Source organism: Sinocyclocheilus rhinocerous, unplaced genomic scaffold (assembly GCF_001515625.1).
Source record: "Sinocyclocheilus rhinocerous isolate Xijiao unplaced genomic scaffold, SAMN03320098_v1.1 scaffold297, whole genome shotgun sequence".
In the NCBI taxonomy this organism is placed as follows: Eukaryota; Metazoa; Chordata; class Actinopteri; order Cypriniformes; family Cyprinidae; genus Sinocyclocheilus; species Sinocyclocheilus rhinocerous.
Genome location: NW_015649240.1, coordinates 1,374,035 through 1,391,492, shown reverse-complemented (window position 1 = coordinate 1,391,492; position 17,458 = coordinate 1,374,035). Strand labels below are relative to the sequence as shown.

General features: G+C 36.0%; 2 protein-coding genes across 2 annotated transcripts; both read left to right on the top strand.

Moving 5' to 3' along the window:
- Positions 1–714: 714 nt before the first annotated feature.
- Positions 715–1,348, top strand: LOC107710458 (glutathione S-transferase P-like; the record flags this gene model as incomplete). The annotated part of the gene is made up of 2 exons (XM_016515225.1): positions 715–867; positions 959–1,348. Coding segments are annotated over 2 exons (342 nt in total), but the record flags the coding sequence as incomplete, so codon positions are not given.
- Positions 1,349–2,301: 953 nt separating this feature from the next.
- On the top strand, positions 2,302–14,721 carry LOC107710485 (protein farnesyltransferase/geranylgeranyltransferase type-1 subunit alpha-like). The gene is made up of 9 exons (XM_016515274.1): positions 2,302–2,511; positions 3,563–3,648; positions 3,992–4,106; positions 4,757–4,861; positions 5,355–5,481; positions 5,562–5,710; positions 6,658–6,720; positions 7,071–7,248; positions 13,869–14,721. Exons 1-9 carry the CDS (start codon positions 2,378–2,380, stop codon positions 14,040–14,042), a joined length of 1,131 nt encoding a protein of 376 aa, XP_016370760.1. The 5' UTR covers positions 2,302–2,377; the 3' UTR covers positions 14,043–14,721.
- Positions 14,722–17,458: the final 2,737 nt, after the last annotated feature.

The window sequence follows — 17,458 nt, the reverse complement described above, 5'->3', positions numbered from 1 at the left end:
TTTACTCAAAAGTATATTTATATATAAATAAAATAATATATATATATTATTTATATATAAATAATATAAATAAATAAAAATATATATTTTGACTCATCAGACTGAACTCTTGTAGACTGTAGAGCCAAACCCTATTTGTTTAGCCTACATCTGGTTAGTTGTAGCCTAATCTCCATGCAGTGCTAAAACCTGTTACCCAGGTGGATTGAGTAACAAGCTCCTCTGAGATCAACAAAAAGATGCACTGGTAGTCACTGCAATACAAGTAATAAAACAAGATATCTCTCTCATTCCTCTCTTTTCCTGCATCTGTGTGAGAGTGAATGCGTGCGTGTTAATCGTCCCGTATTTAGGGCATCAAGATTGTCCCGTATTTAAGGCATATGCCATATGTACCACCTAGACCACGAATAACAAAATCTAAACAGTGAATTAATCATTCTTTTTGGACAAGTGTTTGATTAGTGAACATAGCCGTTTTTACAAATGCAAACAACGTGATTATTTTTCATGAGTCCAACATCCAGCCACTTCTACCTGAGGGAAGACGTGATCAATAAGGGAAGTTGTCTTTTCACTGTTGTTGTATTCTTAACCTTGGACCTCATTCTTGAAACACAAAATGACCAATGAATGTCATATAGTACTAGGTCTATATACATACTGTTTTTATACAGTCTATGATTTATCCTTTTCTGAAGTTGGCAACCGTAGCCACGCCCCCGACAACTCGAGAATGACATAAACAACCTTATCTTTTTTTTTAAGACTGGTAAAGAAGCATACTGCAAAGATCTGCCCAACCACCTCAAACCATTTGAATCTATTCTGTCCAAAAGCAAATCTGGATTCCTAGTTGGTGATCAGGTGAGAAATCCAGCACAGACACCAGAAGAGTAACGGATGTTATTTAGTACATTAATTCTGACTGCCACCCATGTTTCAAATCTCCTCCCAGATCTCATTTGCTGACTATAACCTGTTCGACCTTCTGCTGAATCATAAAGTCCTTTGCTCTGCCTCTCTGGACTCCTTCCCAGCTCTCAAGAGCTATGTGGATAAGATTGCTGCCCGTCCCAAAATCAAAGCCCTCCTGGAGTGTGAAAACTTCAAGAAGCTTCCCATCAATGGCAATGGCAAGCAGTAATTCAGTAGAATATTCTCAAACAATGGCACTTGCTGTTAAAAGGCCTTAACTGGTGCTCTGTGATTAGCAAAACATCTTATGTCTTTGTATGAATATCTATTTTCTATGTTTAACTGTTTTTGATAGTTTTTACTAACTAAAATCCATGTATCAATTATCATGAATAAAAAAAAAAAATAAAAAAAATGTAAACATCCAGAATGAGTATGGGTCACCATACTTGGCCACATGTCACGTCACTTTTCACTTTTTCACTTTTCACTTTTCAATATTACAGCGAGAATAAAAGTTACTCCTTCTTTCTTTGTGTGAACATTTGGGCGGTGTTATGCAAATCTTCCCAGATAGTGACGTAGGTATGTGGGGGCGTGTTAGAACGAGCTGTTTTAGGTAGGTGTGGTTGACTCTTAACTTTTATAAAGAATATCTCTTTGGATTTGAGACTTTAGTCTTTGCAACTTTACAGATCTTCTTTATGCACCAAGAGCTTGTAACACTCCAAAGAGTGTTTTAAACTGACCCCTTTAAACTGAAACAATTGTATTGCAATATATAGTATATTAAATATATTTATATATATAATACATTTTATAAGTAATAAAATACAATATATTTGCAAATGTATCATTTTTTTTTTTTCAGTATTGTGTGTCTGTGTAAAAAAATAAAAATAACGGGAATGAATTTGAATATAAATATATATGTTTAAAGTGTGTATGTGTATATATATATATATATTATACGCACACAAAATATGTATTAAAATAAATATATAAAATCTAAATTATATTACATATCATTTATAATTTGTGTGTGTTTTAATAAAAATAATGGGGAAAATGAATAATAAAATGAAATAAAAATAAATGAAAAGAAAAAACAACTGGAATTAATTTAAACTAATAATATGAACATACATACACAGTATAATTGATATAAAGTGTGTGTGTGCGCGCACGTGTGTATTAATAAATGTATAATATTAGATTTATTTATTGATTAGATTAGATTACATTGTTTTATAATATTGTACTTTTGTTTTCACCATTATTTCCTACATTTCTACATTTCACCGTGTTTTCTGCCTAGTGCTGTCCTGTTTCTGTTCTACTCGACTTTGACAGGCTTTTATTTTGAAACCATTCTTGATCAAACGTGTCTCTGTCTTCACGCGTCTGTCAGCTCAGTTCTCCATCTGCACGGTTAATTTATCCAGGTGCAGTTTCTATAATGTCTTCTGTTGAAGAAATTTCCAACTCCGTGGCGGAGGATTTGGAGGAGGACGGAGTAGAAGAGGAGAACACTGTAGAGGAGGCGGAGATGGAATATGAGGAGCCTGTTAAAGGAGGTTATATCTTCTACCGGTGAGTTTAGCAGCTAGCTCACTTAGCATGATAACGGTGAATGAGTGTGTGTGTGCGGCTAATCACTTCAGTAAGAGATGGTTATTTAATCTCCTCATTATTATGTGGGACATCCGCTTTTAATAACGTTTTAGACATACAAGCAATGCACTTCAGTGTGCAGGCAGCTGTATTAGCTTGTTTTATATGAGTGATTTACATGAACTGAATCAGGAGCGTATTCAAGATGTGAATTAAAAATGCCTTAAAAATCTTGAGTAAGTTTAAGTTAATAGGGTAATCCTTGGTAAACACTCTAATCACTACAGATGTGTTTTGATGTTGGCTCTCTGAGAGAATCACGTGAGCTGAATCAATACGTCAAACTGATTCATATGAACTGAATCAAGAGAATTGAACAGGATGATAACAATCTGTGTAATCCAGACAGAGCAGAACTAAAGGAGTCTTTTCATCCCAATTTAACACTAGATTAGATATTTTCTTATGGCAGTTTTCGTTTTCTGAGTGATTCACATCTGAAGAAGTAATCCTGGGCTAAAGAAGGTCTTTTAAATCCTGATCAGGAAAAGTCTGTTTAATAGTTACCAGGTACCACCATACAGAAGATGTTTTCTGAGGGTAATTTTTTGCCATTGACTCATTCATTCTAAGTGGTTGAGTCACATGAGATGAATCCAGATCATTGAGCCTAATGTAATATGCCCAAAAAGCTGTTATAGATGCCATCACCCATTTTCTGGTTGATTCAAATGAACTAAATAAGACTGTCAGAAGTCTTTGAGAATTAAGCGATTCATATGAACCTTTTTCTTTATTGATTCGTTCTGTTGACTCGATAGTTTAATGCTGATACTCTGTGATATAAATGTCATCTTGAGTAATATCACATTCAAGAGATGCATATGAACTAAATCACTTGTTTGTGCACTAGAAATTTGGCTTTCTTAATTCAAAAGAGGTTCATTTTATGAAGTCTTGGTGAAATGCCTGGACCATTTAACTAGCAATTCTATAAACTGTTATTTAATGTGCTTGTTTTCTATTTTAGGGACAGAAAAGAGTGGGCCGATCTAGAACCCGTTCCTCAAGATGATGGACCAAACCCTGTCGTGAAAATAGCTTATTCAGAGAAATGTAAGTGTCTTTTATTCAATAAAGCTTGAACCAACAACAGTTCTTTTTTAGTATCACACATTATTATCGTCTCAGACCATTGATTTCTCAGTTCTTTCATGTCTCTCGTATCACTCCACACTCTTTTCTCCTCCACAACTCATCCATTGCTCTGTTTCATGCTCATTTATTTAAGTAATCATGCAGTTAATGGGATAATGTACAGTCAGCAGTAATTATCACAAAATAAACCAATTCAGTGCGATACAAGACCCAGTCATGCTGTCAGGGTTTGTTTTACTCACTGTATGTTATCAGTTGTTCGTTTGTTAAGACAAACATGTTGAACACTTTTCATCTGCAGTCACAGACGTGTTTGACATGTTCAGAGCGCTCCTGCAGAATGATGAGAAGAGTGAGAGAGCGTTTGCATTGACCACTGAAGCCATCGACCTCAATGCTGCAAATTACACAGTATGGTGAGATAGCGGATATTTAAATGAACATATAAATGTGAATATGTTAGGTCCTGGTGATTTTTTTAATGGCAAACCTCATGCACTACCATTCAAAAGTTTGTGTTTGGTAAGATTTTTTAAATATTTATGCTTAACAAGTCTGCATATATTTGATCAAAAATACAGTAAAAAAAAAAAAAAAAAGAGTTATTGTGAAATATTATTACCATTTAAAATATTTATTTTCTATTTTAATACATTTTTAAAAGTAATTTATTCCTGTGATGCAAAGCTGAATTTTCAGCATCATTACTCCAGTCTTCAGTGTCACATGATCCTTCAGAAATCATTCTAATATGCTGATTTGCTGCTTATTTATTATTTTTATAATTTTTTTTAGAGTTCTTTGATGAATAGAAAGTTTAAAAAACAGCATTTAATTGAAATAGAAAACTTTGTAACATTATAAATGTCTTTACTGTCACCTTTGATCAGCTTTAATGCATCCTATCAATTTCTTTCCAAAACAATCATAACACATACACTAAGTCTGCAGTGGCTACAGATTTAAAAATCAGCAAGTCTTCTGGTTGCTTTGGTCTGCAAAAAGTTACAAAGTCAGTGCAGGTCACTTGCATCCTACATGAAAGTGTGGTGTTTGATGTCTGTAGGCACTACAGGAGAGTTTTACTGCAGGCTCTAGATAAAGACCTGAGAGAAGAGATGAAGTATATCACAGCCATCATTGAGGATCAGCCCAAGAACTACCAAGTCTGGTAAGTCTACCTCAACCTCTTGATACAAATAAGTGTGAAGTTTGAGTAAAAGCGATGCTTTCCTTAGCAAACATCACTAATATTAATAAGCATTATAAATGTTTGATGTTTAGAAGTTTTTTTTTTTTTTACATTAAAAACTTTTGTTATTTAAAATAAAATAAATGTTAGCTGAAATATAATAAAATACAATAAACTTTTTTATTTCAGCTAATTGCCAGTTCTCATTTTAATTTAGTTCAACTTGATGTACTAAAATAACTAAAGCTAAAACTGAAATAAAAATTAATAAAACCTATATAGACCCCCCCCCCATACACACAAACTACTAAAAATGACAAACACACACACACACAAAGAAAATTAAAAATGGAAAATTTAAGAATAAAAACAGATTCAAAATATTAATAAAAAACTATAAGTACATTAAATACATACAAATCAAGCCCTGTTATTTATTATTGATTATTAAACTATTTGTGCAAATCTGCAGGCATCACAGGCGGATGGTGGTGGAGTGGCTGAACGACCCGTCTGAAGAGCTGCAGTTTGTAGCAGAAATTCTTAGTCAAGATGCCAAGAACTACCACGCATGGCAGCACAGACAGTGGGTCATGCAGGTACAGATCCAGATCCAGTGTGCTGTGTAACTGTTTGCTGATCTGCATGCATGTTCATGGTCCATCTCTGTGTGTCACAGGAGTATAAACTGTGGGATGGAGAGCTGGAGTATGTGGAGGAACTATTAGAGGAGGACGTGAGGAATAACTCTGCCTGGAATCAGAGACACTTTGTCATTAATCACACCAGTGGATACTCCGACTCATCCATCCTCGACAGAGAAGTGCAGTGAGTCTCATTCATTACCAAATCAGAGCCTTTTTGCTCTAAAAAGCTTTGCAAATATACAAATGATCACATGAAGTTATAAAAATTGGCCTTGAATTAAATTTTTGTTTTGGTTATCCTTTGTTTTTACTCTTATGTCACGTTTCTCAGGCTTTCAAAGTTTTACAGAAAAATTACAATAACGAAAAGTTGAGTTCAGATTTTTCTCACAATTCTGAGAAAAAAAGTTGTAATTGCGAGATATAACCTGAGAATTGCAAGATAGAAAATCAGAATTCTGACTTTCCCACCCCCCTCACAATTCAAAGTTTACTTCTCATAATTCTGACTTTACATCTCGCAATTCTGTTGTTGTTTTTTTTGTTGTTTTTTTCCGGCATGGAAAAAAAAAAAGGGTAATTGCAAGTTTATATTTCACAATTCAGATTTTTTTCTCAGAATTGCAAGTTTATATTGTGCAATTCTGAATTTATATTGATTAATTGAAAGAAAAAGAGTCAGAATTGTGAGTAAAAAAGGCAGAATTGTGAGATATAAACTCAGAATTGCCATAGAAAATAATTTTGAGATAAAAATTGCAATTATTATTTTTTTTTAATTTATGGAAACAGGCTATAATAATAGTTCCTAGTTCTATAACAGTGCCTTTCATTAACATTAATACAAATTTACATCATATAAAATGCTTAACATATTACTAGAGAGTCACAGTGCTGCTCATATGAATTACTTAAAGCTGCTTATCTGAAGAACACGCTAGTGTGGTTGTTTGTTGTGTAACATGACATCCAACATGTGAATGTTTATCTGGTTCCACCTGCTTTTAAAGAAACTGTTTCTGTAGAATGTACATATTAAGATTATTATTTGTTACTGAAAAGCAAATATGACCAATTAAAACCATTCAGTGCCTCTCTTTCCCTTTCTGTCTGTCTTTCTCTCTTTAGGTACACCCTGAAACAAATAAAGAAAGCTCCTCACAACGAGAGCGCTTGGAACTATTTAAATGGGTGGGTGCTGCAAACAGATATAAACAGCCTGTTAAAGTCAACCAATTTTCTGTGGATTGTACTTTCAAACATACGACCAGCAGATGGCAGATGCTCACCACAGAACACACAAACACAGTTTTCATTGAAGAGCCTGACTGAATGTTTATGACTATATACTGGCAAAAACATAACATGGATCATTAACAGTGTTTGCCAAGGCAAGCATCACCATTATTGTTGCTCATGCTTGGAAAAAAATTTATATGTAATAAATAAATAATTGGAAATAAATATGTATAATATTTGCATGAATTTAAACATTGCATATATATTGTGATTTGTCTCAAAGCATCTGTTCTGTGACTCAGGATCCTACAGGATGGTGGGCTGTCCTCGTTTCCTGGACTGCTGGAACAGGTGACGGAGCTTCAGGACACATGCAGTTCTCCATATCTCACCGCCTTCCTGGTCGACCTCTACGAAGATGCTCTGGAGACCAACAGCTCCAGCTACGACCAGCAAGAGATGTTCAACAAGGCTTTGGAGGTGAGCTGTGAGTTTGCACATAGAGAAAACAGTAGTCATGTTTATATGAAGATCGTTTTCAGAGTAAGATGCATAAAGAAATAATTCAGCCAAAAAGGAAAATTTGCTGAAAATGTACTTACCCTCAGGCCATCGAAGATGTAGATGAGTTTATTTCTTCATAGGAACAGATTTGGAGAAATGTAGCATTACATCACTTGCTCACCAATGGATCCTCTGCAGTGAATGGGTGCCGTCAGAATGAGAGTCCAAACAGCTGATAAAAACATCACAATAATCCACAAGCAATCCACACGACTCCAGTCCATCAGTCTTGTGAAGCAAAAGTGTTTGTATGGAACAAATCCATCAAGACATTTTTAACATAAACCTTTGCACTGGCCTAAAATGCAAGTCCTCTATCCAAGATATTGCTTCCTCCAGTGAAAAAGTCTAAGATAAATAAGAAAGAGAAATATGCACAGTTTACGAGTGAAAAATGTCTGTAATAGTTCTAAAGAAATATGTGGGTGGATTTTGATGTGAGAGGACAACAGGGGATGGATTTTTCACTGCAGGATGCATTATTATGGATTATGGACTTGTATTTTTATGGCTGGAAGCAATGGCTTAAAGTTAAAATGCCTCAATGATGGATTTGTTTCCTACAAACGTGCAGCTTTTCACTGCACAAGATTGATGGACTGAAGTCATGTCGATCACTTGTGGATTATTGTAATGTTTTTATCAGCTGTTTGGACTCTCATTCTGGCGGCACCCATTCACTGCAGAGGATCCATTGGTGAGAAAGTGATGTAATGCTACATTTCCACAAATCTGTTCCAATGAGGAAACAAACTCGTCTACATCTTGGATGGCCTGAAGGTGAGTACATCTTCATTTTTGGGTGAACTGTTCCTGTAAGCTTTTTTTCTGAAAAAGACACAAAGGTCTTCAAAGGTTTGAATATACCAAGTAATCAAAATTTTCCAAATAAACTATATGCACGTTTTCTCTGCTACTCATTTGTATACAGTCATATGGCAGTTGTGTTAAATAATGCATTTACATCACGCATACATCAGAGTATGACCAAATATTGATATTCATTTGCATGTAAACATAGTTTCAGTTTTGTATGAATAACCGCAATAAATAAAAGGAAAAATTGAAATCGCATCATATGACCCCTTTAAGGTAAATAACAGTATTTATTGTGGTTTAAATCATTAAATAATCATCAAAGCATTAATAAAGCAGAACTGATGTTGTAAAACTTCACAAAACTTACATCATGTGCCCATGTGCAACATTACTGTAAGATCTGAACTCCGTTAGAAGCAATTTATGATGGATAACACTCAAACGCTGTGTTTTTTTTTTTCATAAATATTTCATTAGCCCGTATCACATGTAAAGTGTTCTCATAAAGAATACGTGGTTTAATCCTTTGGTGTAGTGATTGTTTCATCTCTTTTAGCTTGTAGGTTCACTTACTGATATGTATATTTCATAGAATCTGATGAATATTTCACAGTTTGGTGGTTTGTACAAAAATAGACATCATTCACAACCAGTGATTAAGGTAATTAGGGATTTTTGAATTCTGTCTTTAGCTGAAAGCACTTTTCTTTAAATATTAACTCAACACAACTTTAATAGATGTTAATTAATAATTGATCTGTGGTTCCATACCAATAAACAAAATGAATATAAAACATTACATGACTGCCTCTGTACGTCACAGAGCTTGTCTCCTCCATAAAGGAAGGCAAATCAGGACAGAGAAAGTATTATTCATCTCTTGAGTATTTCTCCGTGACAGGCCTTGTGTTTTCTTCTGCAAATGTGCGGATGTTGTCTCTGTGTTGAGGTTAATGAGATTTCTTTGCAGTGGGTTTCTCATCCTGTGGTGCGATGATGATGGAGTTGAGAATGATTTTCTGTTTTGAAATTGAGGCCACGTGCATGTGTATGTGTTAAAAAAACGGTTCAACCTTTCAGCTGCAGTCAGACTCACACGCATATGAGATGAGGAATATGAAAGCTTTCAGAGGAAAAGTGTCCATGGATATGAAATGAATAGTTTTGTGGCCAGACAAAAAAGGAAACTTTTTATAGTAGTGTGGGGTGGATGGTATTCAGTGAGTTGCACAGTTCTAGACCTGATTGTATTCTCTAAGGGCGTTTTCACACCTGGCTCATTTGGAGTGTTTGTTTCATAACCTGGTGCGTTTCCCTCTTAGTTTGGTTCATTTTGGCATATATAAACACGAAAGTCACACCAAAACAATCCGAGATCGCCTGAACAAGGAGATTGAAAATGATCTGTGAAGCGGGCTAGTTGTGGTGCGAAAGCAGTTTGACTCAATGGACCAGTGAACCAAACTGTATAATTCATAATGGCAAATGCATTACTTCAAAAGCAGCTGTGTCTGATTATCTGGGTGAGCACATTAGTTTGCTTTAAAAAAAAAAAAAGAAAAAAAACCCCGCTTAATCTTAAAATATTGTGTAATTCAAAACAAGAGTGAAGCCTTCCTACTCTAATATATTTATATATATATATACATACATGCACACATAACTGGTTTCCCACTCTAATATACATAAAATGTATATGTGTGTATAACCAAAAAGAAAATTCAATTTAAGTCCCTGTTTCAGAACAAAGCAAATGATTTACAAATGAAAATGCCCTGAGTGTGATTCTTGAAACAATTTCATTTTGTAACCCTAAGTTCTAACCCTCAGTTTATCTTTTAGGAATCTATCATAGAGTCCTCACAGCTGTAGAGAAATGGATTCTACATAATTCTAGAGTGGTTCTGTAGAATCGGACATTGTAGCTCTCACATGGTTCTAAATTATTATTTATTGTGACCCTCAAATGGTTCTTGAATGTTTCTGAGGGCTTCTACAGTGAAACTCCCACAAAATAATAATGTTATAATATAATAAAATAATAATAATATTCCGATGGGTTCTACAGTGGAATGCTCACATTAGTTCTAGAATAATTCTGAACAGTGGCGGCTCGTCAGGGGAGTCAGGGGAGGCTCAGCCTACGCAAAATTGAGGTGTAAAAATAGTAATAGTAGCAGTTACAATTTAATGTTAATGAAATCTCAATATAATATTTAATGTCTTCATAATGTGTATTTCTTAATTGTAATTTCACTATTGCAAACTATAAAATATTACTTAAGTCGGAATCCCCTGTGTTTTACCGCTGCGCATCATATGACCCCTTTAATGGCTTACAAAATTTACAGAGGAGGCTAGCCTCCCTTGGTTTATCAACCAATCACCGTTGAGACATAAATGACGTTGTAATATGCTTGAATGACTCTGTGGCGCCTAGAATGTAGTAAATATGGAGGGACGAGATATTGAATATTTTATCGCAAATAAATTTACAAAGCTCCCCTTTGAGCAGCAGCTAAAAATAAAAAATGAAGGAAGACCCACGCCTAATCTGGACATAAAACAATCTTCATTATGCGGCCGAACGCGCTGTTTTAGAAACGAATTATTTAGCAAAACCGAGTGGCTAACAGGCTCAGTGAACTTGAACAAACTCTTCTGCTGGCCTTGTCTTCTATTTGACGAATCAACTGGAGGATTCAATCTATGGATTACGACTGGTTTCAACGATATGAAGAATTTAGCAAGAGCTATGGAAAGACATGCAAAGTCTCGGAGCCACATATCTTCCGCTTTTAAGCTGAAGTTGTTCGGGCAGGTAAGAATCGATGAGGCATAACGAGCAGGTGGCGAAAAACCGTGATCTTTTGCGCAAACTGATCATTGCGGTTCTATATTTGGGCCAACAAGAACATGCATTTCGTGGTCACAATGAGTCTGCTACAAGTAAAAACGAAGGAAATTTTGTATAACTTCTAGAAACCTTTTCAGAGTTTGACCCAGCACTTGCAGAGCATCTGAAAACATCCACCATTTTCAAAGGTACTTCAAAATCAATTCAAAATGACAAAATTTACAGTATAGCCACTGTTGTAAATAATGAAATAGATCAAGAAATTCAGTCAACTGATTTCTTTGCCATACAAGCAGATGACACTACCGATGTCTCATGTAAATGCCAGCTGTCCGTCATTCTCCGTTATGTGAATGTCAGTGGGGCTATTTGCGAGAGAACTCTGGGTTTCCACGACGTTAGCGCCGACAGAGACGCCGAATCACTTTCTGAAGTGTTAATGAAAGTAATTCAGAAGTACAACCCAGAGGCCAAGTTAATTTGTCAAACATATGACATCGCAAGTTGTATGAGTGGGCCGCCAGAGTCTGAACATTGTCTTTGACCGAATCATGACGGAACCAGGCTGGGATAATGACGCGTATGACAACACTGTCCGTGCTGTTGGGCACGAGGATGGCCGAAGGAAGTGGCGCCGCCGCGGCTGGCGAGACTATGAGGAAGGATTTCACTGCAGCGAGCAGGGTGAAGATCCAAGCGTCACTGACTCTTATCGATCTCTGTTCTATGAAATTATGGATGCAGTTATATGTCAGATGACAGAGAGATTTAGTGATATGAAAAGTCTGAATTTTTTTCGACTTCTGGACTTTTCAGCATTTGCGGATTTTGCTAAACCAAAGGGGTTTCTTGATGCAGAACTGGCCTCACTTTTAAGTGTACCCCTTCTTTGACAGTTGGAGGTTGAAAAATGAACTGCTTGTGGTCTATGAAGAGAAGCGTTTCCATAAAGTGCCGAGCGACTTGCTTCAGATGATCATACAGGACGATTTGCATAGCACCCTGCCAGAACTGTTCAGATTGCTTAAGTTGATGCTAACAATTCCTGTAACAACTGTGTCTGCTGAAAGGTCTTTCTCTGGCCTGAAGAGGGTGAAAACATATCTTCGCAGTAACTGTGGACAAGAAAAACTGTCACACTTGGCAACAATTTCTCTGGAGTCAGCCTGAATTAAAGACGACAGGTGTATTCTACGACAGAGTCATAGACACATTTGCCGCTAAGAAGGACAGGAGGATGGATTTTTTTCTTCAAGTAATAGGTAAGTAAAAATTTAAATATATTGTTTTGCTGTATACGTACAATGTCGTTTTCCTACATAAACGTATCCAAAAGCAGGCTTTTATTAAGCAGTTAAAAAAAAACGCCTCAGCTAGGGGACTACAATTTAGTGTGCCTCCTCTATTTTAATATCCACGAGCCGCCACTGATTCTGAATGATTATTTGATGTAACCCTCAAGTCTTTTTTTTTTTTTTTTGTGGAACCCATCTGCAGTGAAACCCTCACAACATTTATAAAATCAGGTTTTCTGTGGGTCTTAAAAAGTCTTAATTCACCCCTTCCACAAATTATGGCCTTAAAAAGAATCAAATCAGAACAGTCTTAAATTCATAAAATCCTGGCATTAAATGTTGCATACAAAATAACAAAAATAAATAAAATAAAAATAAAAAGGCCTTCCTCAGTATTTGTTTTTACAGATATCTGAACATCCTTAAATCAAGATAGATTTACTTGAGATGCAAATGTAAAATGTCTTGAAGAATTGAACAAAATTAAGTGATTTTATGCTTAAAACAAGAACAAATATCCACCAATATTTTTTTCTGAGCCGATTGGCAGATATTTGTTCTTGTTTAAACTCACTTCATTTTGATCAGTTTCTCATAAAACAAGACTACTTCTGTCATTTTGCTTCTCAAGTAAATGTTTCTTGATTTAAGAATCTTTAGGCATTTGCACTGGAAAACAAGACAAAAATACGTTAGACAAACATCCCTTTTTTTGCCGTGAGATCAGAAAAATGATTTTTGTGTTCTAGTGGTTGTGATGGATTGGTTGGAAGTTGTACTTTCAAACTGAAGTGCTGCTAATATAACTCATCTGCTCCCTAGACATTCACTTTAAGAGACCATATTGGCGTATTGTGTTCCCTTCTGTTTATTCCTTAAATTTTATTTTCTTGGTCTTAAAAGGGTCTTTAAAATGTCTTAAATTTACCTGGTTACCAGGTTCTTCTGTGCGACTTCACATGGTTCTAGAATATTTCTGATGATTTCTACAGTGGGACACTCACACAGTTCTAAAATATTTGGAATGGTTTCTACAGTGGAACCCTTAGAACAGTTCTAAAATGGTTCTCATGGGTTCTACTGTGGAAGCCTTACAATTCTCGAAAGGCTCTAGAGCGGATTCTGCTCGTTTCTCCCGTGCTTCTAGAGAATTCCTCAGCAGGTCGAGCTGGAGAACTCAGACCGCTGACCTTTCAGTAAGGCTGTGAAGTGCAGAATATTGATGAGCGTAACCAGCAGATTTCCTTTCATAAGGTCTGAACAGGCTTTTACTGCTGCTCAGAGGGAGCCGGCCGTCTCACTGCTTGTACGCAGGCACTCTTTACATGGGAAAATGTCAGAGCTGCATTTAGACTTCCACTCCCCTGTTGTTTTACACTGTCTGAAATATGTACAGTGTTCGCTCAGTGTCTTGGAGTTTATCGTCCATTTTTTTTCTCTTTTTTGGTTCTCGTTACAATGTCCTGATGCTTTTCCATTTCTCCCCCCCGAATCATCTCTGCTGTCTCCATCGATGAAAAAGAGCCTTGATTGTTCTCACCCTTTCACACCTGTTTGTTTTTTAGCTTTGTAAATTCCTGGCTGAGGAAAAGGACACCATTAGAAGGGAATACTGGAATTACGTGTCTCGTTCTCTCCAGAACACGTATGGCTCAGGTGACCCCGTTTCCGCCTCCTCTGACCCGCCTCCTCCTCCGTCATCATCCCAGCTGCCCGACATGGAGCCCAGTGACCCCTGAGGAGAAGCGCAGACCTGGACACATGCTTAGAGCAAGAAGAAATTCTGAGACATGATAGACTCTTTATCTTTGTATGAGTGCTTGGGTGTGCACAACCAGGCTTTAACAGCAGTGCTTGTAAGTCAAAGAACGGCGTAAAAATCCAAGTAGCCATATGCTTAAACACGCTGAGATTGAACTGTACAGTGAATGAAGTGGACTGTGGGAGTTTGGCAGTTAATCATACCAGTCATTCTTATGTTTTAGACTACCATCTACGTTTTCAGAGATTAAAAGTGTCATTTATCAAAGCGAATACATAACCGACATGCTTCAGGTGTAGTCAGAAACTTCTCTTGCCAAAGCATCTTCTGGTCTGTGTTACCAAACTTTGCTCAGACTGTGACTGTACACGCTTTTTTGTATGTTCAGAAATAATAATGGTTAATGCTAAAGCTGATTGGCTTTTATTTTCTTTCTTACATTTTCTTGTTGAAATAAGATCTGAAAGTGACTTGTTATAAGAAGACTGTTCTCATATTTGCAAGTGTTTTTTTTTCTTTCGGCTGGTTTCAGATTTGAATGGCATTTTTAGCAGATACTTAACCAACGTTATAATTAATCTTTTGGAAAAAGAATTATGAACATGCTTGGCTAAACAACAATTTACTTTTGTATGTACACTACTGTTAAAAAGTTTGGGGTAAGTTTTTTTTTATTTTTTATTTTTTATATATTATTCAGCAAGGATGCATTAAATTGATCAAAAGTGGCATTAAAGACGATAATGATCATGTTACAAAATAATTCTATTTATGTTTATATAAACTTTATATTCTATAGGAACATTCCACAAAAATATTAAGCAGCACATGTTTCTTGAAGAGCAAATCTGCGTATTAGAATGATTTCTGAAGGATCATGTGACACTGAAGACTGGAGTAATGATGCTGAAAATTCAGCTTTGATCACAGGAATACATTTCATTTTAAAATATATTCAAAATGAATAAATTGTAACAATATTTCACAATATTAGTTTTTACTGTATTTTTAATCAAATAAATGCAGCCTTACTTTTTTTACTTACATATTTTACTGATAGCGATTTGTAGACATCTGAAGTCATTTGTTTTTACCAATAATAATTCATTTCTGGTGACAAGGGTCATGCACAACCATTTTAATTGCTGTGCAAATGCTCCTTAAGGCATTTAGCCTACATGATAGAGCCTAGTGATTTTGCATGTAAACACTCAATATCTGTTTGTTTTGACATCAAGACTGGAGAAAAACCTGACCGTTCTAAAACATGTTTTATCATTTTTTTAAAAAAAGCATTTAGTTTGTTGTACATTTAAACACTCATTGTGCTTAAGAGCAGCTTATTATGTAAGCCCATTTCCACCATGGAATAAAAAAATAAAACTGTAATTGTGACTTTTTATCTCACAATCCAGACTTTTCTCGCAATTCTCAGAATTGCACGTTTATTGCAACTTGGAATTGTGAGAGTTATGCAATTATGAAGAAAAAAAAGTCAAATGTGAGATAAAAAGTTGTAATTACCTTTTTTTTTTTTTTATTCTGTGTCAGAAACAAAACACGTTTATTGCAACTTGGAATTGTGAGAGTTATGCAATTATGAAGAAAAAAAAGTCAAATGTGAGATAAAAGTTGTAATTACCTTTTTTTTTTTTTTTATTCTGTGTCAGAAACAAAATTGCAAGATGTAAACTAAGAATTCTGAGAAAAAAATGTCATAATTGCCAGATATTTAACTTGGAATTGCAAGAAAAACGTCAGACAGGCTTTTTATTCTGTGGCAGAAACAGGCTTCCATAGCTCATTGCTTTGCTGTCAGGGTTGTACAGGTAGGAAAAAGTCTGTCCTTTAGCTTCAAGTGAAGGATATTTCTAATTCATTAACTTAAGCTACTGTTTGCTATTATGAGTCATTTTTTGTTACTAAGCACAGGCTTTATTTACTCTGACTTCAGCAGACATCTGCAGGCAGGGACCGGGGTCAAAGCAGGACAGCTTCCCTGAAGTACAAGGGGTAATGATCCTCGTTCAAGGGCATTCATCTGATGAAGAGCCCGTGGCAGGATCTGAAGTGTTTATGGTGCAGAGCCCTGGCAATGAGACCTTCCCACTGTAGCATTAGAACATTACAGTACTGAGCATCCATCAGAGAAAGAGAACAAAGTCCGAATTGTGTCAGAATGAAAGTCCAAACAGCTGATAAAAAGGACGTGTTAATATGGATTACGGACTCACATTTTGGCCAGAAGCAACATTTTGAAGTTAAAGTGACTTGATGAATTTGTTTCTCATAAACACACAGCTTTTCGCTTCACAATATGTTAATTGATGGACTGGAGTGGTGTGGATTATTGTGATGCTTTTATCAGCTGTTTGGACTCTCATTCTGACGGCACCCATTCACTGCAGAGGATCCATTGCTGAGCAAGTAATGTAAAGCAAAATTTCTCCAAGTCTGTTACCATGAAGAAACAAACCTTGGTACTATACTTGAAATATTACTATGTTGCATGTCCTGAAAAACTAAATTGGAAGTGGTACCATTTCCAAAAGCAGGCAGTTGTTAGTTGCATGGCCATTTCTGAAGGCTTATAGCTAATTAATTAAAGTTTGACTGAAGTTTAATATCCCAAATTAAATCGGTGCTCAAATGAGTTTGGACTATTTTTGGGTGCAATTCCATTGTGATGCTAGCAGTAGTAGTTTTCAGCTTAAATTTTAACTTTAAAGAGCTTTTAATAAAATATCAATAATTTTTTTTTTTTTTTTTGATGACTCCAATTTAGTCATTGGTTTGATGTGTTAACTTTGCTCACTCATTGTCTGATTTAAAGGTTAGTATTTCAGAACTGCTCTGTTGGGGTGAGTTTAAGCACAAATCAGTGTAGATGTTTCATTTAATGCTGCACTGAATCAAGGTCACAAAAACAGCAAAAATTGAAAAATTGCTGCCAAAATATTTTCGCTGCAAATTCGGAAAATAAAAGCAGCCAAGTCGGCTTTTGTAAGTGAGTGTGCAGAGCTCTGGAGCTTAATTGAGATGCACTATAGTGTGAGCAAAGAGGATTGTATCTCATTTCCAGATGCAGACAGGCTCCGGACATTGACCGTCCGCAAGAAGAAAACAATGCCTTCCAAATCACGCAGAGAGAGCTGCAGAATACAGAGCAGGAAGAGCGCAGGACGGGAGCTCACCGAAAGGTAACTTTCCTTTGAACTTTTCTGCATCTTCACTCAGGCAAACTTGAAAGGAATGAGGTTTAGATGCAGCTGGATGATTTTTGGTGTTCAACAAGATGTCAGAGGCAGGAGACGGTGATGGCTATTACCCCTGTGACAGTGACCGGCTTGTGGGTTACTGGAAGATTTGGCCCCTGGGACTGTCTGGCCGCTT